Source organism: Sesamum indicum, linkage group LG11 (genome assembly GCF_026168435.1).
Source record: "Sesamum indicum cultivar Baizhima isolate 11 linkage group LG11, ASM2616843v1, whole genome shotgun sequence".
In the NCBI taxonomy this organism is placed as follows: domain Eukaryota; kingdom Viridiplantae; phylum Streptophyta; class Magnoliopsida; order Lamiales; family Pedaliaceae; genus Sesamum; species Sesamum indicum.
The window spans coordinates 14,384,588-14,406,388 of record NC_142667.1 but is presented as its reverse complement, the minus strand read 5'-3'; the positions used below and the strand labels follow the sequence as shown (position 1 = coordinate 14,406,388).

Here is a 21,801-nt window from a genome sequence, read left to right as displayed (position 1 = left end):
GCGGCGTAACGTGCAATGTGGAAGCTATTAATTACCTCAAATTGCCCATTAATTTTACCATAATTTAATAAAAATTTGACCCTCCTTTAATCACTAACCAAAATAAGATTTTATATAATTAGTAAAAATAAATTCTTTGAATATGTCTATGCATGATGTAAGTTTTATAAATAAAATTGTAATTTATTGGGTCTAACACAAAATAAAATTGAGATCTGCACATTTTTACTCCGATCGAATTTCATATGTCCAATTCAATCTGATGCTCCAGAATCACCACATCACGCACTCAAAATTTAGAAGACAAGTATGCAGATTTTGCCTTATACATATTGTAGAGTCATTTCAAGGCTAAGGAATGTCGTTTGTTAAAACAAAAATATTTTCCATTTTTCGACTCGATCTCACATTGGAAAATTTCATAAAGTATAAAAGATTTTAATTTAGAACATTCAAACAAATTTAATATTTGCTCGTATTTTCAAGTCTTGCACTTATTCAAACGTGAAAGAAAGTAGTAATGTTGACCAACCAAACTCGAATATGGTAATTGGCAACTAGAGAATGAAACTCAAACAGTGGGAAGAGGTGGAAGTGGAAGCTGAGGAGTGAGAAACCATACTGCAATAGCTAATCAACAAAAAGACAGCATAAACACGTCACGTCCCATGTCTTCACCTCGCCCATCTCTATCCCACTTTTATGATAACCGCTGACGCAAATATCACAAGTGCTTTTAACTCACACTTCCGTTTTGTACCTCAGTTTCCATCAACTCTTTTTCTGTCTTTTCTATGGGCTCCAGAATATAAAGAGAGTAACAAACTTCCCCATTGTTCTCTCTTAATTTAACTCACACTGTCACCCCATTCTTTATGAGATTTCATATATTTTTTACTTACTGAATCATCATAATCATTATTCTGCATTTATTCCAAAGAAATATAGGTAATATTTGAATGGATTTTGTGAAAATTTATCTTGAAAATTAGAATAGAATAATTTGAAATTAAGTCAAACTAGTCCAAGAAATTTAAAATTTATAATTTCGAATCTATTGAAAATCTTAATGCATTGATAGTTTACCTTTTGTGTAATTAATTAGGTGAGATGGGTGCCTAATATTTGAGAAACAAAGCGTTACAATGTAATAAACAAAAATGTCTAACAGCGCAAACCGCAGTTATTACAATTAATTACCTACGTATCCCAATTCCATATACTCTATTCAATATGCCTTTAATAATATCCGAGATTTTAAAAAATTCAAAGCTCCTCCACGCTCCATACTCGCCCCACAAGAGAGCCACCTCCAAGAAACAAACACGTAGCCAAGCGGGACGGGCGAGTACGATACATTACGAAAGTCGCGAAAATGGTAGAAAAGAGAAAAAGGCAAAGAAGAAAATAAGGCGGGCAGCAATTACTGAAAGGGCATAATGGGAAAGCAGAAAAAGCCGTAATTTTGCATGAAGAACTCGAATATAGAGGCTGGAAGCAAGAGACGCTTGGCGAGTCTGCGTGGTGGAATGCAGCCACCTCCCACCAATTGCTATTCTCTTCCTATTCACACCCCACCCCGCACCTCACCTCACCTCACCTGACCTCCCACATTCCCAAGAAAGTTTCACTTTGAGAATTCAGCATTTATGCGGTAGTAAACATGAAACAGAAAGCAAGTGATGTGATTTTGTTGATATTCAAGATTCAAGAAATCGTATAGTCTCTGTGAATTCTGGAGATACGGTTTCATAATAGAGATTTTTTAGTTTATAGGGAGGTGGGTTTGGTGGTGTGGATTGATGTGATGGAGGGGTGCAAGAGAAGGGTGTGTTCATGGTGGAAAACGTCTTCGTCTTCGACGAGGGTTTTGGGGTTTATACTGCCGTTGATGGTGGTTTCTGGGTTGGTGGTTTTAGTGAGTTCAAAGTCATCGAATTGGCTGTTTGCTTCCAATTACTATCCGTGGGCTTGGAGTTCTGTGTTACCCGGTGCTTCTTTCTCATCTTCTGGTATTTATGGGAGTTTTGAGAATACTTCCAGCGGTTTAATTAAGGGGTTTGCTCCTCCGCCGGACGACGGTGGCTCGGGTTTGGAGTTGCGGCGGAGGGTGGTGGGCGGCGGAGAAAGACAGGAGGCGATCTCGGTTGACTACAATCTCCACCGCATCGCCGCACCGCCGCTTGCTATTGAGGTTGGAGAGGCCGAACCGCCTGTAAGAATTCCCTCGTTCTTGTATTGTTTGTCCCTTTTTATTGTTTATTTTACTTTTTGTGTACTTGGTATTGCTTCATGGATTGGGAATTGCTGATTTTGTAATAATATCCTCGTAATAAAAATAAAACCATATCCTCGTAATAAAAATAATGATACTCAATTATTACCACCGAAGAAATTAGTAGAAAGGGCTGAAAAAGTGCATGAAGAGTACAAAAATTAGACATCGATACTCTATTAGGAATAACATGGCCTGATTCCATGTAATGAAAGATAAATTGGTACGGGTACCTTAACCTATTCAAACTGTTGACTTTTGTCTAAAATTGATAATTGTTCCGACTCTAGTTTCAAATAAGTTTTCAAATTAATCCAATAATTCTGTAAGCAGGTTGAGAAGAGGAAAGAGGATTTTATATTGACAACAAATTTCTCCAATGTTCCCCCTCCATCCAAAGACAATCGTCTTCTTCCATTAAGTTCAAGAATACATAGAAGATTCAGCAATCTAGAGATTCTTGAGGCCACACTGCAGCAAGCACGAGCTGCAATTAGAGATGCACAAAGGGGAAATCCAGCTTACGACCCCGACTACATCCCAACGGGACCTATCTATTGGAATCCCTCTGGCTTTCACAGGCATGTCGCGCTTTCCTCCGTAGTTTCTTACCTTTTTAAATCATTCTTATAGCAATTTCAGTTGGTTGAGTTCTACATCATAAATTTGCATCTTTGTGGCCGTAAACTACATGGTATATTAATGAGTTCTTAGTTGTGTCTTGTAAATATTTCTTATCCACTATCTTGTCCATCGGGAAATTCTAGTCCATACGAGGTGTTGACATGACTTGCGATGTGAGGGACCAATTACAAGTGTAACGTGATTTTGTCCTGCCGAACCTGGTTGGTATAAGAATTTTCCCATTGATTGAAGCTTTTGTCATGAGAAAAGTGAATAAAAATCGTTTGACTCACTCAAATGCATCAACATTGTCTTTGTACAAGTGATAACATTGGCAATCTTCAGGAGCTATCTAGAGATGGAAAAGCACTTTAAGGTATTCGTCTACGAAGAAGGAGAGCAACCTATATTTCACAATGGCCCTTGTGGAAGCATTTACTCTATGGAGGGAAATTTCATCTACAAATTGGAAACTTCTAAATTCCGGACGAGGGATCCAGAAAGAGCGCATGTTTACTTCCTTCCCTTCAGTGTGACGTCCATAGTTCATTTCATATACGATAAGAGAGTTCATGATCATTGGCTTCCGATGAAACAGACAGTAAAGGACTATGTCGATCTTGTAGCTGGGAAATATCCCTACTGGAACAGGAGCATTGGATCAGATCATGTCATGCTTTCTTGCCATGATTGGGTATTTAAAATCTTTTTTATTTGTTTCTCTGTTGTTGATTCTTAGAATCATGCTTTCTTTACAACCTAATATGATGCCTAATATTAGAGTACTAATTGGTTGCTATAGGGGCCTGAACTTTCAAAGTCTCTTCCCGAGCTATTCAAGAACTCGATTCGAGCTTTGTGCAATGCAAATACCTCGGAAGGATTTCGACCCTCTAAAGATGTGTCCATCCCGGAGATCAATCTCCCTGGTGGACGGACAAATGGCTTGATCGGCGGCCCATCACCCTCAAAACGACCTATTCTTGTTTTCTTTGCAGGCGGTCTTCACGGTCCCATTAGACCAATTCTTCTGGAGCATTGGGAGAACAAAGATCAAGATGTTCAGGTTCATAGGTACCTCCCAAAAGATGTATCTTATTCTGCAATGATGAGGAAGAGCCGGTTTTGCATTTGTCCAAGTGGTTATGAAGTTGCAAGCCCACGAATGGTGGAAGCCCTATACACCGGCTGCGTTCCGGTGCTAATTAAGGATCATTACGTGCCTCCATTTAGCGATGTTCTGAACTGGAAATCGTTCTCTGTCGAAATTTCGGTGGCGGATATTCCGAACCTGAAGAAAATTCTGACAGGGATCTCGATGAGACAGTACATAAGAATGCAGAGGAGGGGTGTCGCAGTGAGGCGGCATTTTGAGGTGAATTTGTCTCCGAAGAGATACGATGTTTTTCACATGACACTTCACTCGATTTGGCTGAGAAGGCTGAATATTCGACTGCATGGGGTTGAGGATTCATGACAGACTCATCACACATAGTTCAACTGTTGTCTGAGTTTGGAGTGGTATCTTGTATTGTTGTAGAGTTCACAGTGATCGATGGTTTGAACATTTGCAAGATTTTTTCGAAGGTTAATGTGGGATGTAAAGTATATTCGTCATATGTAATGTTGGCTGGAAATTGGTGCTCTGCTTCTTTAAGGATATATATATATAATGATATTTGATTCTTTTCATGTTTTTAGCACTAGCAATTTTGTATATATACATTGATGTCGGATTTTCTAATCCAAGGAATGCGTTTACATCTATAATTGAACAGCAATCTTTTGGTGTTCTATTTGTTTTTTATTATTTATTTTTTGATTCATTTTTCTCCGTTTTTTCAACTTCCGTGTCTCTTTCTTTTTCTCCTGCTTTTTTGCAATAATCTTGCGTAACCTTTTTCTCTTTTATATATAATTTTATTTATTCAAATAATATTTTTTTGATGTAATAATTCGTTTTCAGTATTTAAAATTAATTGAGCTCACATGCTATTCGAAATGAGCCTTTTGATGTTATGGTATTGCATAATTATTTTTTGTTTTCTTTCTTTCTTTTTTTTTTTTTCTTTTCTCATATCTTTTATTTCTCCAATATTATGTTGTTATAATTTGTTTTATCAGTTATTTCTCATAAGTATTTGAATATTTATACCAACTTATTATTTTAGATATAATTTATGGTATTTTTAAATAATACAATTCATCTAAATATTTTATTTTAAATAATCTTGAAAATTACATACATACATAAAATGTGTCATAGCTCATTATTAATATTAATTAAAGCTATCATATTAAGGTAGTTCAATTTAACTAATTAGATCAAATTTTGAATTTTGAACTGTATATATGTGTCTATTGAAATGTTAGTTTCGATTTGATTATAACGAAGAAATCATCCGATTTACAATTCTCTCTAAATCTATAAAGTCAAATTCATACGACACTCAAACCACTTGATTTATAATTCTTGTCTGCATTACGATTCAAATTCATGCTACCTCGATGCTATGCAATAATAAATTCATTTCATTATATTAAAAAAAAAAAAACAATATTTTCCGCTCCTCTCAGCTCTGTCTGTATTTGGACAAATTTTTTTCTTGAAAACACCATTCTTTGAATAAATTACCATAACCAAAATTGTCGTGGCTACATGGGTGGAGTTTGAAAATTTTGAAGGCCTTCAAGCTTGACTGGCATATGTAATTTCTTCCCCATTTCAACGAATAAGGTCAGCATCATTCCAGAATTATCAACAAATGCTCAGTTTGGTCTAATTTTTTATGTATCTTTAAATGTGGCTGTTTTACGTTTAGAGAGATGGTCAGAATGCCTGTTTGAAATTTCTAGTAGGTCCGAATCATTCAGATTATGCGCGTGATGTGTACATATTAAAAAAATAAAAATTATAATAGAATTTGAAATAAAAAAAATTGGATCTGCCACCTAATTAATGGATTGGGTTGATGGTGTATGACACTTAATTAAGCATTTGAGCTTTATGACTTAGGCTTAATTGGAGGAGAAGTGGCAGAAATAATTAACTAGAGACCTGCATCGTATGATTACAACAGACAATCTTAGCAAATGTGCTTAATTATGCTCCTATGTTCTTGCACTCGAGGAGATGTAACACGAAGAAACATCAGCTTTCATGTGTGTCATGAAGTTGAATATTGATTCTTCTAAGCCATATCGAATGAAGTATCATGTGGAAAACATCGTACCGTTTAGGCGGGAAATTAACCTCAAAATGCCTCCTGACTAGGATGCCTGTTTTTTGCATCTCTTGGTATTGTTCTTGTGGTATGGCTGTCAGAATCTTCTTCAAGTCCGGAATTTGATTCACCGGAACATCGACTGAGAAGGTACTCCAATCCAAGACATCGTTGAACGGTTTCGCATAATGGTCCTTAAGGAGCACCGGAACACATCCCATGTAGAGGCCTTCGACCATTCTTGGACTCGCTACTTCCCAGCCGCTAGGACAAATGCAGTACTTGCTCTTTCGGAACATGCTGTAGTACGACATATTTTTTGGAAGGTACTCGTGAATTTGAATGTCGGGATCTTTGTCCTTCCATTGGTCCATAAGCACTTGCCTGATGTAGCCGTGGATGCCTCCCGCATAGAAAACTAAAACGGAACGCTCAGACGGAGGCATCCCGCCTATCAAGCCGTCCATCGTCCCGTGAGGAAGATATATCTCGGGCAGGGACACGTCTGTCGAGGGCTTGAATCCTTCTGAGGTGTTAGCATTGCACAGAACTCTGATTGAGTTCTTGAATAGGTCAGGAACGGCATTGGAAATCATTGGAGTCTGCAACAACATTACATGTGCGTTATACTTGGAACAACATAAAAATGTGGGAGCAATCAGGAACAAAGATGAAGAAATCTCACCCAATCATGACAACCAAGTATGAAATGATCGCATCCTAGAGTTCGATTCCAATAAGGATACTTTGTGGAAATAAGTTTGACATAGTCTCTGGCTATGTTTTGCAGGGGACTCCATGCTCGGTTGTGTCTCACATAAGCGTAGGCGACTATCGATTGCACGCTCAACGGAATGAAGTAGACATGGGCTTTTCCAGGATCCCTCGTACGGAATTTGCTGATCTCAATCTGATGAATGAGAATACCCTCAATCCCAAGAATTCCTAGGCTTTTGCTGTAATGATATAGCGGCGGTTCTCCATCCTCGTACACGTAAATCTTAAACAGTTTCTCCATTTCCAAGTAGCTCCTACATAACAAATAACCTGTCAGGTCGACTACAACTCAAATACTTGAAATCCCACATACACGAACAACCAACGATCAATTATATATGCGCACCTGAGAAAAGCATTGGGATTCCTATACATCGGACCTGTAGGGACGTAATCAGGATCATATGATGTTTCATTGTTGCGCTGAGCCTCTTGTATAGTTGCTCGAGCCTGTGCCAGACTAGCCTCAACCATATCTAAATTGTCCAAATTTGTATATGTTTTCCCAAATTTAGCAGTTTTCGCGCTCTGTACGTTCTCCATAACCTGTTTAATTGGGAGACAGGTAACCAGACCATAGTCAATTTAAGATGTAGAATGTTACATCCTGCATATAACAATCACAGGTAAACTGCCATGCCATCCCTCTTCGGCTTCAATGATCCTTAAAACTACTGAAATCAAGAACAACTTGAAAACTATTTTTTCCGGAAGTTCAAGAAATCAGTAGTAATTAATTGTGATGCCTCTGTTTCCGAACTACAATTCCGACAAAGCCAGGGCGGTAGCCCTATGATGATTACCGAATTCTCAAGAAAACCAAATGAAAACCGAACAAATCATCATTCCTGTAACTACACAAAAACATAAATACAAGTTCATTCCATTATTCGATCGTAAGAAATCAGGAGTTGGCTTACTAGTGACTGATCCTGTGTCGGTTGCGCAGCAGGAGGCTGCAGCGCCGCCCTAGAAGCGGCCGGTTCTGGACCTTCCGCCGCAGCAGCAGGAGCACGAGCTCCAGAATGTGAATTCAGGGCATCAAGAAAAGATAATGGCCAAGAAAAAGTGGTAGAGGGGTTATGGTTGAGTATAAGCACAAGCCCAGATAACAAAATCAGTGGAATCACTACTACAAAATACACAAGCTTTGAAGAAGAAGAAGGTGATGATGAATCCGGCGGCAGCGGCATGGTTGGTTTTCTTGGCTGCGCGTGTAATATGTGAGGAGCAACCTTAAATATTTGCAGCTAATAATGTAAAGTGCATGCGGGAATTGTCTTTTTCCTCGTTTGAAGTGATTTCTGAAGCTTTCTTCTCACGTTGTTGGTGAAGCAGCTGAATAAAAAGGTGGGAACGTGCATGTGGCAACTCCGTCAAGTTTCATACCACCAGTTCTTGTCTGTTTAATTAAAACCTAAATTTGATCGTACGCAGTTATGTGGAATAGACAAAACAAACTGTCTTTGTGGGGATGAAATTACAATAACAAAAATTTACCTGAAAATAGATTGAGCTATTCCTATTCGAGTCCACTTTCATCAGTAATTAAGAGTTCCTTTCATTCCTTTAGATTGGCAATAAACAACAATATTCAAGCATGAATAAGTATTAAATTATTTAAATTCATTCATATTCGACTTAAGTTAAATTCATTTGAACTCAACACGATTACTAATAAAATAAAAGGATAATTACACTCCCAATCTTTGAAGTTTAGTGTAATTACACTTAAATTCTCTATGGTTTGAAAAATTATATTTAGCGGGAAAAATGCAATTTTAGACCTATAATCTATGGGGCTGGCATTTTTGGTCCTGTACGAATTGATTTTCATAATTTAATCCTGTAACTTTAAAAATTTGGCAATTTTCATTAATTGGCCGGAATATTATACGTGATGTGTACATGACTTATTTAGTCCTATAATTTGGGGGAATTAACAATTTTTATCCTACATGTTTTTATTTGCATGACAAAATTGCAAGTAAATTACAAATTTCGGCCAAAAATGGCTGGAAAAGGACTAAAATTGCCAAAATTATAAAGTTACAAGAATAAATTGCGAAAATCAATTCTTACAGGACTAAAAAATGCCACCCTCTATATCTAACCCCCCTAAAGTTTACTTCGGTTAAAATTAACTGCATTTACTGATATTAACAAAAAAATCAAATAAAAATTAATATTTGGCCTCAATTGACTTATTGCAGATCCAATAATTTTTTTCAAACTAAACTACCCTTATAACGACGAAAATATACCTCCTCATATGCATTAATGCATGAAAACATATGAGGATAATTTGATTATAAAAAGATTTATGCACTAAGTCGGTGATAAGTCAATTGGGGATAAATATAATTTTTTTTTTTATTAATATTAGTAAATTCGGTGAATTTTGACTACCGAAGAGACTTATTTATTAGACGCAAGAAACCATAAGGGTGCCCAAATCACAAAAAATCTATGTATAATTAAACAAAATCTCAAAAAATGAGAATGTAATTATCCTTAAAATAAATTCAAATATATAATTTTTTAAATATAATAAAATTTAGACAAACTTAGATAATAATTTGCACGACTCACTCGATTTATTTGTCTCCCTATTATATGGAACCAAGTTAGGGTAAGTTAAATGGTTTTTATTAATATGTTGAAATGCACGAAGAATATGATTTTTTATTATAGTTAATTGGTCGTTATGGCATGTCATTCAAATACTATCTATTATTATACATAAAAGAATATATTTTATCTATGAATATATATAATTGTTCAGCATGCAGGAATTATTAACCAATCACCCTATTACTACAATATTTGGTTTCGAAGAAAATTATATATATTTATGGACAATACTTTTTCTGTTTATATATTTATAGTGGGGACGGGACACCCATTTCATTTCATTTATACGCCATTAAGATCATCAGCCATAGTTGTCAGTAAATGAAGTGAGAAACGTTAAAAATCAGCGTTGCGTAGAAGGCTCGGCGCAGTATATCATGCATCACTGGAGTAGAGCCCGCCGGAAGACCCGAGGTTTGTGTAGTGGATTTGGTTGCCTTGTTCCATGACAATCCTTCGTCTCCACCGTTTCACTTTCAAGAGACTAATTAAGACAATTGTTCGATTTCGAAGATTGCTCCTCAACTCCCATTTCAAAGTACATTAGGACAAAGTAACACCAAATATTTTTATCCGAATTAAATTTAGCATAATCAAATCAATCATATAGAAAGTACAATAATATATTTGTTGTGTGATTGATCACTTTTTTTAAACTGTACAACAATCACAATAAATATATTACACATATCATACAATTAGTTTAAGTATGACTAAACACAATAAATTTGAGTTAGATTTTTTTAGAAAATACAATCGCTTTGCTTTTTGTTGTAACTTTTAATTCGAAAAATATATTAAAATATCAATTGATATTTTGATATAATAATATAATTATTGCTTTTATTGCAGGCATAACATTTTGGGGACAATGATTATCATAAAATGAAAGGACACGATAAGAAAAATAGTATATTACAACGGTTTTTTTTTTTTTTAATTTGCTATAGTTACAAATATTCTCTCGTTGTTTGAAAAATTACAAATACTCATTTGAAATTACTAATATCCTAACAAATACCCCCTTATGATAGCCCATTGTATGGTGGGTATTTATTAAGATATTTGTAAATTGAAGAGAGTATTTATAATTTTCTCTTAAAAAAAAAACATAAAAATGAACCCCGATTCGATCATAGGATGATAGTAGGTGATGGCATGGTGGGACTTTGAGATTGCTTTATTACAACCTATTATAGTTTACCCTAGAAAAAGACATAAAAATGAACCCGGAGTCAATCATAGGATGATGGTAGGTGATGGGCATGGTGGGACTTTGAGATTGTGGTCCGAGCGAAGAAACATGAGAAATGAGATGCATCACTTTTTTCATGACTCTACCAACTTTTCTCGTGTCCTAACCTTAACAAGTCTCCCTACCTACCTACAACATTTTCTAGCCTAAACCAATGAGACGTGTCTTTTACATGCCTTAAAATCTTTTTCAAAAATATTGAAAATGGACAAAAATATATGTTTTTTTTATTAAGTAATAAAATTACTGTAAGTGTCAAATCATTATTTGATAGTAGTTCAAAAATATTATGAATGAAAATATATTTGGTCTTATTCTTTTACGAAACAAAAATTACTACAAATGTTAAATCATTTTTTAGGAGTGGTTGAAAATTATCAAAATTAGACCATTATTTTCTACGAATTGGAAATTTAACACGAGCCGTCATATTATGAGATATAATTTTAAATAAAATTAAATTAAATCCGTACCTAATACCGGTATATTTAAATAATATAGGAAAATGAGATAGGGTAAGTTTCGGGTTGTGTTCGGAATTTTTATTTATTTATTTATTTTATATTGAAATTGTTTTGGGCCAGTTCCAAAGTAGTCCAATAAGAAAAAGCGACATAACCTTGTTCACATGATTTAGATGCCCAATCCAAGGTGTCCTTTACTCTCACGCCCCAATTCTATTCCCCATATATCTAAGTGCTGCCACTCAAAAATTACAATGACTGGCAAGGTATATAGATGGATCCTCCTCCTATATGATTACATTCAAATCTGAATTTTTACCAAATATTATCTAATTGCTTGTGTTTTTTTAACTATTAAATGCATTTCTAGAGTTTCATATTTAGTAATGTACCACCTCTTTTTAATTTTTGAGAACCGTCCAAATAGACAAAAATACTATTTTTACAAAAATGCTGTCAATGGGGCATCGATCGAGACACCTGAAGGGAGCATTAATACGTTCTCGTATTCTTGAATTGATTGGAGTGAAATGACGATCTTATTTCTTCGTCCCGTTGGGAACAAATCAGAATTCTAATAGACAATGATCGAATCTATGAATTTATATACATTGTTACAAGGACCAGTATATATTTCGACTAAGGTCTAGTTTATCAACAATTCTTTTTTTTTTTTTTGTTACCCAAAATTCCAAAATAAAAGAATTTTATCTCGATTGATTATTGGTTCCCGAGACTTTTCATTATAGGGTTCTCAGCTCTAATTTGTTGTTGAATACCAAGTATATTTGCTTTCCTTGTTTCGGCTTAGGAAATTTTAGTTCGAATTAATTTCGATTATCCAAACAAATCATATGATAGGACCATTATATTGATAAGGGAAATGTATCGAGTCAACAAAAAATGACCAATTACCTATTTAGTCAACAATTACTGTAGTCCAATTCAATATATCTGTGCATGCAGACCAAGTTTCAATCATTATTCAATCATCTTTAAAGTCAATTGTAGAGTACAGTAGACTTTCAACCCAATCATATATATATCTATATAACTAATTGAATGTGCATTATTAAATTTGATTTAAGTTTAGAATTTTTGAAACTAAATTATTCATCAAAATTGAAGCCCTAGCATTTGGTGCACCCTAAGAATCATGCCCAACGAGGACTCCCTCGGGATTCAACCTAGCAATGTCATGGATTCACCCGACTTCATGTCCAACCAGGACTCCCGAGGGACGAACGTGATTACACCTTGACCTCCAATAAAATAGCTGCATGTCGAAATCAACGTTGTACGTGTAAGAATTACAATCCCTTTCCATCTCTGATCATTAACGGCAACTCAATTTCTAGAAGCAGTCATATATACGAACACTAATACCCATCAAGAGTTGGAATCAACCTCTATTTTTGTGTGTGTGTATATATATATGTAGGGCATAGTCAATGAATTCTCAGTTATCACTACCTCGTTCATCAAGAGTTCCGAAAACCCTTGTTTCAGTTCAGACATTTTTCGTGTTGCAGAATGGGTGTGCTTCCGTACAAATTCCAGCGCCTGTTCAAGAAGTTGAGCTTAAACAACGATGGACATCGTCACCGGTACGACAAACTGGAGAATGGAGATCACCAGAAACCGTCTCGCTCTCCCAAAGGATTCATTCCTATATATGTCGGAGAGGAGCGGAAGAGATATATAGTCCCGACGGCGGCCGCCAATTCCGCCGCCTTCAAGGCGATGCTGGACAAGTACCAAGACGATATTACTCCCTTTGGGCCCCTGGAAGTGCCGTGCTCCGTCGCCGCCTTCGACCATGTCCTCCGCTGTGCCCTTGATCAGACGCGCAATTCGAAACGATGACGACAATCTTGAGTTCTTGATCCGTCGGAAACCTATGGCGGCTACCCGACATTATATGATTAGATCTTTTTTCATTTTTCTCTTTTTGGACAAGGATTTTCTGTTGTTGATTCCTTAGTATTCATCTAACTGTAATTCATGTGGGATATATGAATTTAACAAAATTACATGTTGTCAATGTGCAAGTATTTTTTGTTTTTGATTTAGCTTAATTACATGACAATTTGTAAATAATACCATAGAAGAGATATCAACTATACATATAATTTTTTTGAAGGTTTGTTTTTCTATAAAATCTACAACATGCACAAATAGAAACTAAGTTATCAAGAGACCAGTATCTTAGAAGACACCTCAATGGTTTGGAGCTCAATATTTTATTGTAAAAATATTGAGTTAAACCTATTGAGAGTGTGTGCATGCATATAGGATTAAAAGAAAAATTATCAAGAGACCAAATAAAATGACTTTAGATGTTTATTAGATTTTTGTTGTGTTATTTTTTAATTTACAGATTTAGATGGAATAATTTTAAATTTATAATAACATATCTATGAAACTTGTTTAGATAAATTCATCCCACACAAAATGTTAAACTGTAGTATGTGATATTGTACTATATTTCAAATCCATTTAACATACAATTATTTGAAATCCTTCAAATTTGATGTGTCAAAATAAAATCTTTTGATTCCAAATCAATCTCATTTCTTTACATTTGTGTCTCCAAATTAAAATAGGTTCATAACTCATCCAAATGCCGTCTTATTTTCAGAATCTCAATAAAGTTGGTTTAATTAATATTTTCTTCAACTAATTAGAGATTTATCATTAGTAACGTACGTATTATAATTTTCACAATTTTTATTTATCTAAATACTTCAAAACTTCATTTTCAAATAACTAAATTTGCATTCTTATAAAATATACGAAATTATGAAATCTTATAAGTAAACTTAAAAATCAAACATTACCCACTATCACTTCATTGAGTCAAGAATAGTAGAAAAAGCAATCATAATGTTTGGTTTCTATTTTGCTTCGTTTTTGAGATGGATCAAAATATGGATAATATTTATCTTGATTTATTTTAGAAGTTTTAGTGGTATTTTGAGATATTTTGAAACAGTGCCTCATTTAATGTTTTTTTGTCAAAATAAGTTTACACCAATTATAGGCCCTACAACTAAAAAAGTTATATACATACTCATACATATACATAAATATATATAAATTTGATATATTTGATAAGCTACTTTACGAAATTTTTAAAATGATCCCAAGATAATAATAATAAAAAAAAGCACCACATTTAGTCCTCTACTTTATTAGATTTATAAGATTGAGTTTTTCTAATTCTGGGATCATTTAAAAAATTTCGTAAAATATAAGATGAAATGTGTCCAATATTTCTAATTTTGAATTCATTTTGAAAATCTCGTATAGCATAGAATTACACAAGTGTTGAATCACAGATCCTATGGAATTAAAAGTATAATTTTTCAAGACCAATTTAATTTTTTCTTGTATTATTTTCTTTTTACTTTTAAAAAAATTAATATACTAAATTATACTAACCGTCCTAAATTATATCTAATCACATTATTAGCACCACTTATCATTAATTTATAAATTACAAGTTATACTCTTGAAATTGTATTTTTAATTACAAGTACATTCTTATTGGGTGACATTTTACATGCCTTAAATAAATTACAAAAGGTTTCGATGCAAATAAATCTTATTTTATGTAGAATCATTGTAATTTATTCTTAGTGATAATTTTAATATTAATACTTGACAGTCTAATAATATTTTTTTTATTTTTTATTTTGCATAATGATAAATTTGATTGAGATGTGACGTTTTTTAATATTTTGCCTATATGTCTTATCCAAATGTTAGGCCAGAAATTTTATCTCGATTGATTATTGAATACCAAGTATATTTGCTTTTCTTGTCTCGGCTTAGGAAATTTTAGTTCAAATTAATTTGGATCCTATATATCCAAACAAATCATAAGATAGGTCAATTATATTGATATGGGAAATGCATTGAATCAATAAAAAAATGACAAAAATACCTATTCAATTAACAATTACTTAGTCCAATTTGATATACTCGTGTAGATCAAGTTTCAATCACTAGTTAGTAATTTTTAAAATCAGTTATGAATCACAATAGATCTCGACCAAAATTATATATATATATATATATTATGTAATTAATTGAATGTGGATTATTAAATTTGATCTAAGTTTGATCTAAGCCCTAGCATTGGTGCACCCTAATAATCATGCCCAACGAGGACTCCCTCGGGATTCAACCTAGCAATGTCATGGATTCACCCGAATTCATGCCCAACCAGGACTCCTTCAGGATATACGCGATTACACCTTGACCGTCAATAAAATTGTTGCATGTCGAAATCAACGTCGTACGTGTAAGAATTACAATCCCTTTCCATCTCTGATCATTAACGGCAACTCAATTTCTAGAAGCAGTCATATGTACGAACACTAATACCCATCGACTTGGAATCAACCTCTATTTTTATGTGTGTGTATATATATATATGTAGGCCATAGTCAGTGAATTCTCAGTTTCCACTACCTCGTTCATCAAGAATTCTGAAAATCCTTGTTGTTCAGACATTTTTCGTGTTGCAGAATGGGTGTGCTTCCGTACAAATTCCAGCGCCTGTTCAAGAATTTGAGCTTAAACAACGATGGACATCTTCGCCGGTACGACAAACTCGAGAATGGAGATCACCAGAAACCGTCTCGCTCTCCCAGAGGATTCATTCCTATATACGTTGGAGTCGAGCGGAAGAGATATATAGTCCCGACGGCGGCCGCCAATTCTCCCGCCTTCAAGGCGATGCTGGACAAGTACCAAGACGATATTACTCCCTTTGGGCCCCTGGAAGTGCCGTGCTCCGTCGCCGCCTTCGACCATGTCCTCCGCCGTGCCCTTGATCAGACGTTCAACAAACATTACATGTTGTGTATGTGCACGTAGTTTCATTAAGTGTACGCGTAGTTTAATTACATGACTATTTGTAAATGATATCATAGAAGATATGAACTATACATATAATTTTTTTGTTGTGATATCTTTAAATTTACAGATTTGGATCGAATAATTTTAAATTTACAATAATATATCCATCAAACTTGTTTAAACTATATTATGTGACATTGTAATTTTAAATCCATTTAGAGCATACAGTAATTTGAAATTCTTACTTCAAATTTAACCAGTCAAAATAAAATCTTTTCATTCAAATACAACCTTATTTCTTTTCATTTGTGTCTCCAAATTAAAATAGGTTCATAACTCATCCAAATGCCGTCTTATTTTAAGAACCTTAATAAAGTTGGTTTAATTCAATTTTTTTTCTATCTCAATACTTCAAAATATACGAAATTATGAAATCTTATAAATAAACTTAAAAACCAAACAGTACCTCGTATCACTTCATTGAGTCAAGAATAGTAGAAAAAGCAATAGTTTAGTGCAGGTGAGGAAGCAATTCATAAGATTACTTTTGGAAAGTGTGGTGAAATTGTTGAATGACAGATGCTGCCTGATTCTGTATCAATCCAACAATTATTGAATGGTTGGTGGGATGGATCTGTTCATCGACCAGGTACTTTTGTCCCTGTCCCCATCTTCATCCCATATTATTACACAAAATTCATTTACCAAAATTCCACTTTTAATTTTAATAATAGTTTTAGTTTTCTATTGTATGAAATCTTTAAATTAATTTTAAAATTAAAAAGATTTGATGTATTTGATCATCTTCTTTACAGAATTTTTAAATTGATCCCAAAATTTAAAAAAAAAATCATCATATTTAGTCCTCCACTCTTATAAGGTTTATAAAATCGAGTTTTTTTTTTTTTTGGTGTAATGGATTTTTCACGAGACTGTAGCCGATTTTCATGGTTTAGCTTTATTTTTCTGAAAGTGATTGATCGTATGATTTTAATTTTTTATTCTTTCCTTAATTAGTGCCATCGGAATAATTATTGCAAGGAGAATTCTAACCATATATGAAAAGAAGATTCCAAGAAATTTCCTGCAAGGACGGAACAAATAAAAGTGAGGGCACTGCAATAGGAAATTAATAATATTAAAGTTGTAATTTTTTTTATTTTTAAATTATGTGTTGGTCACATTAAACAAAAAAAGAACAAATTATTATAAAAATTAATAAACATACATCGATATTCGTGAAACTCGAACATATAGCCATTTGATTCAAATATTTTATTTGTTAATAATAATTTTTATTTGTTTATTTAGAAAATTTTGACAATCTAATGTGAGATCGTTTATTTAATTAAAAAAATTCACAGTCAATGACACACATGTAACAATAGTTTAGTGTCCACTTAAATAATTTCACATATCATTTTAGTAATTTTTATTGTTTATTGAACTCTCACTAGCTATGTGTCACTAATTTATAATAGTGACAATTGAAAAACATATCTTTCACAATTATTGTTTTTAGACAACTTATGTAATATGTTTTTTCACTACCAAATTTTTGCAAATTATTATTATAACAAAATAAAAATTATTATCATTAAGTATATAAAATGTGTATGGCATCCGTATCAAGAAGAACCTCTTACACATATAATAACTTATAAAACTAAATTATACTAGCCGTCCTAAATTATATATAATCACATTATTAGCACCACTTATCATTAATTCATAAATTATAAGTTATATTTTTTAAATTGTATTTTTAATTACAAGTACATCCTTATTGGGTAATATTTTACTAGCCTTAAATAAATTAGGAAAGGTCTCGATGCAAATAAACCTTATTTTATGTAGAATTGTTGTAATTTATTCTTAGTGATAATTTTGGTATTAATACTTGACAGTCTAATCATATTTTTTTTTTCACTTTTTAATTTGTATAATGATAAATTTGATTGAGATGTGACGTTTTAACTGATTTTTCTTTTTTGCCTCTATGTCTTATCCAAAAATGTTAGGCCAGAATTGAATATTCTGAATAATTAAAAGAAGACAAAAGTGTATTATGAGTTGACGTGAAAAATGAAAGAAGAAGTAAGAAGTAGTTCTATTTATGACAAAATTAAACACCAGTCATACTATATTGAAAATTTCTGAACTGACTTAATAATAATAATAATAGTATTAGTGGTAATACGTATTAAAATTGATGCAATAATCGTCATGCACGAGGACAATCGCCATCATCTTTTGAATCCGGAACTTATATTGAACTTTTTTTATTTAAAAAAAAATCAAAAGTTTCGTGCTCTTCTGTCTAGCAGTGGAATGTAATTCTCATATATTTTTTGTTCGACTGCGGCGTCTCAGGTTACGCCTAACCTTCGATCCACCTTCGCACATATCCAAGTATATACCGATAGCCGTCTCGTGTCTTCGACATTGAAGCTCGCTAGCGCGACATTTGACCGCATCCCTACACGGCACCGCGCGCCCTTACGCTCGCCTATTCGAGATGCCCATACTCGTCGAGGCTCTCAGCACTCATGCCTTAGCGTTTTGCACATAATCTCAGAACCTGCCAACGCATTCCTCAATGGCAAGGAGCATCCTTGCTCCGCCTCGGCATTACAACGCACGCATGTGCCCGCAACGCCATCTCATGCCCAACGTTCACTCGGTGCATTCTAGGCCCACGCCCTCGTCATGGCCGCCTTCCATGCCTTGCCCGAGTAAGACCGCATCATAAGTCCGAAGCCCATTCGATATGCCGACATCTTGCCTTGATTTCACACGGTATGCCCGATATGTTTTCTTGCCTTTCGGCTTGACTTCATAATATGCCCACAGTAGGCGTCATCCCACGACCGCTCATCTTAGCCAAGAGACCCCTATGGACGGCTAGAACTTGATAGCGCATACTGTGAGTTGGATTACGAGGTCTTGGAATGCTTACCTTGATAACCCATTCGCATAAGAGGTGTTGCCCATGATATCTCACAACCCGCGAGGCAACCTTGCCCGTCACACGAAACCTCTCGGCCGTATTGGCGCCCAACGTAGGCTATCCTGGCCCTACGTTGCCCGTCAGGTTCCCATACTCTTCGGGGACTCTAAGCACTCCTCTGGACTGCCTAGAGCTAACTCTTGAAGGCCCCCATCATGCCCTCAATAGATGCTCATTTAGTGCAAACGTTTTCTCAAGCTACTACCGTCGAGCATGGGGAGGGCTAGTTGGAGCTCACTACTGCATGTCCCCCCTTATAATAGACTTAAAAACGTTTTCTCTTGTTCCAAAAGTAGAACACTGAAAGGGCCGAGCAATGCACTTTTTCCGCATCTCCTTCGACCGACGTTCAACTCACGTCCCGCTTGAACCGTAGCATAGCCTACGACTTCCATATCATAACTATAGAGTTTCAGCCCCATCTGATCATCCATGGCTGAGGAATTATCTCCGCAATACTCTAAAACTACAGTCTCGCCACTGCATCGTCGTTTCCTACTCAAACAGAACCATCTACCTTTGAAATATCTTGGAGGTGCTCCCAACACTCCAAGGATCTTGCCATTGGAACAGTATTGCAAACACTCTGCTTCACACAATTCTCGCATGCTCGCGCGTAGGGTGGCGCTTGATCATCGCCGTTATATCTCCGTGGCCAAACGTCCTCGTAATGACTTCATACTTGGCGGATATCATCCCCATACATTAAGGCAGTTCCCATACAAACAGTATTGCGATCCCTAATCGGTAAGAGTTTCTGCTCGAAGACCATTTGCAAACTTGCGTGCTGGCCGGCATCCCTTAGCCGCCCGCTCGTCCTCCACAAGTCACTGTCGACCGTCTAACCCAAGGTGCGGCCAGTGACACACAGGTTACCCAATCGTTGCATTGAACACTAGAATAATTACATATTACTAAAAAAATAAATTAATATATATTATGAAAACAATTACTTTATATTTTGTAAAAATCATAATGAGACATCCTAAATTTTATATTATTTTAGGACTTAATGAATAAATTGAGCTGAGAGCCTTTTTGGAAAATTTTCATGAGTCAAAATCACCTTTCGCTGACTTATTATTTTTATTGGGGAGTTTTAGTTGTCAACTAAACATATTTTAACCTTTATATAAGTAAAAAAATAATTAATTTAAAATTAGAATATTGTATTATGGTTTGGCCGTCCCTAGCCGAAGGCAACGATGAGGAAACAAAGAGAAGTAAATAAAGAGAGCCAAGTGTTGGGGAAGAAAGGACTACAATATAGATTCTAACTATTAAAAGAACATCCAATATAAAGAGCAAGCTTGAAAAGTCAAGGGGTCAAGGGGGTTTCTCGATCGACCCTTTTCAATCCACTCTCGCCCTCTTCACTTTGATAGATTAAGGAAGAACACAATCCACAGTGGATCGTCATTTTGAAGCCAAAGAAAAAAAGATTATTAATAAATAATTTTTAACTATAGCTAATATTTATTTATTTTATTTAAAACAAAAGGAGGGGGGAGGGGGTAGGGGGTGGGGAGGATTCTAGGTAGCGAAGTGAATGATTGGCGGGACCCTCTGAATTTAATTAGAATTTAGACTAATGAACATGAAAAACATAAGTGGGCGTAGGAATTTGAGTACGGTGCAGACAGACATTCTCTTCACATACTCACATGGGCACATGCCACAAACAATCCGATGGAAATGACTAAAACCTACAATAATTTAAAAAAATAATAATATTAGTATAAAATATATATAATTTTGATTTTATTGGAATATAATTATTAATTATAATAATTGTGCATTAATATAGTGTCAATTATATTTATTGTTACTATTACAATGATAATTTTATATATTATATACTCACTTCGTGATTGATTTATATTTTAAATAACTAATTAGTCGCAACTAAATATTTTTAAAATTTATCGAGATAAGTGATTCAATTCAACTAAATATTAAATTTTTAAAAAAACCAATGAAAATTAGTGGTTTTTGAAAGTATAATAATTCCATAAATAACGAAAATACTAATATTAGAAAGTGGAAGATTTTGGTTTCACCACTGCCTCCTTGTACGCACGTATTCAAATCGAACTAAATAACCTTTTAAGGATGATCACCAACTTGCATCAATCATTCATCATATCACTTTCTTTCCATACGTATAATAAATAATTTTTTATTATTTAAAATATTAGAAAAAATAAATATATAAATTAATATATTATATAAAAAAATAATTAATTTAAGAGTAATATTGATATAACAAAAAAATAATATAGAAATGTTACAAACCTTGATTTATGAGTAATATGTGTATTTTTTTTTTATTAATATGCACTAATTCAAAGTCCATTTTATTTATGAAAATAATGTAAACTATGTGTTATGAATTTTTATTATTTGTAATAACATTTAAATTCTCTTTTTGCATCTCGTTTTATATTTTATTTGGTGGAGAATTGCAATGCATGCATTATTTTCTAACGTAGTATTGCAATTTTTGTAACTCCTTTTTAATACAAAAAAAGACTATAAAACACGATTTTACAGAAGATTGATATAAAAACTTGGCCTTGTTTCAATTTTTTTTAAATGGGATATTCTATTTAATTTAATTATTTAGATTTGGTAAATTTAATTGGGAAAGACTAATTAAAAAAACTTGA

At 34.1% G+C, this 21,801-nt stretch overlaps 2 protein-coding genes across 2 annotated transcripts; one reads left to right on the top strand and one right to left on the bottom strand.

Moving 5' to 3' along the window:
* The first annotated feature begins 1,499 nt into the window (after positions 1-1,499).
* LOC105174144 (putative glycosyltransferase At5g03795) lies at positions 1,500-4,591 on the top strand. Its single transcript, XM_011096144.3, has 4 exons — positions 1,500-2,215; positions 2,609-2,856; positions 3,245-3,593; positions 3,702-4,591. The coding sequence occupies exons 1-4, from the start codon at positions 1,808-1,810 to the stop codon at positions 4,374-4,376; spliced, it is 1,680 nt and encodes a 559-aa protein (XP_011094446.2). The 5' UTR covers positions 1,500-1,807; the 3' UTR covers positions 4,377-4,591.
* A 1,305-nt stretch (positions 4,592-5,896) lies between these two features.
* LOC105174143 (putative glycosyltransferase At5g03795) lies at positions 5,897-8,249 on the bottom strand. Its single transcript, XM_011096143.3, has 4 exons — positions 7,821-8,249; positions 7,247-7,446; positions 6,809-7,154; positions 5,897-6,725 (listed from the first exon to the last, which is right to left on the bottom strand). The coding sequence occupies exons 1-4, from the start codon at positions 8,091-8,093 to the stop codon at positions 6,051-6,053; spliced, it is 1,494 nt and encodes a 497-aa protein (XP_011094445.1). The 5' UTR covers positions 8,094-8,249; the 3' UTR covers positions 5,897-6,050.
* Positions 8,250-21,801: the final 13,552 nt, after the last annotated feature.

Bases quoted from the DNA above. Each gene is read 5' to 3' on its own strand.
- LOC105174144 (XM_011096144.3), top strand. From the start codon at position 1,808: ATGGAGGGGTGCAAGAGAAGGGTGTGTTCATGGTGGAAAACGTCTTCG. The intron at 2,857-3,244 runs GCATGTCGCGCT...GGCAATCTTCAG, and splicing joins AATCCCTCTGGCTTTCACAG to GAGCTATCTAGAGATGGAAA. The intron at 3,594-3,701 runs GTATTTAAAATC...TGGTTGCTATAG, and splicing joins TGCTTTCTTGCCATGATTGG to GGGCCTGAACTTTCAAAGTC.
- LOC105174143 (XM_011096143.3), bottom strand. From the start codon at position 8,093: ATGCCGCTGCCGCCGGATTCATCATCACCTTCTTCTTCTTCAAAGCTT. The intron at 7,447-7,820 runs GTAAGCCAACTC...CCAATTAAACAG, and splicing joins CGACACAGGATCAGTCACTA to GTTATGGAGAACGTACAGAG. The intron at 7,155-7,246 runs GTGCGCATATAT...TTTGTTATGTAG, and splicing joins AATCCCAATGCTTTTCTCAG to GAGCTACTTGGAAATGGAGA.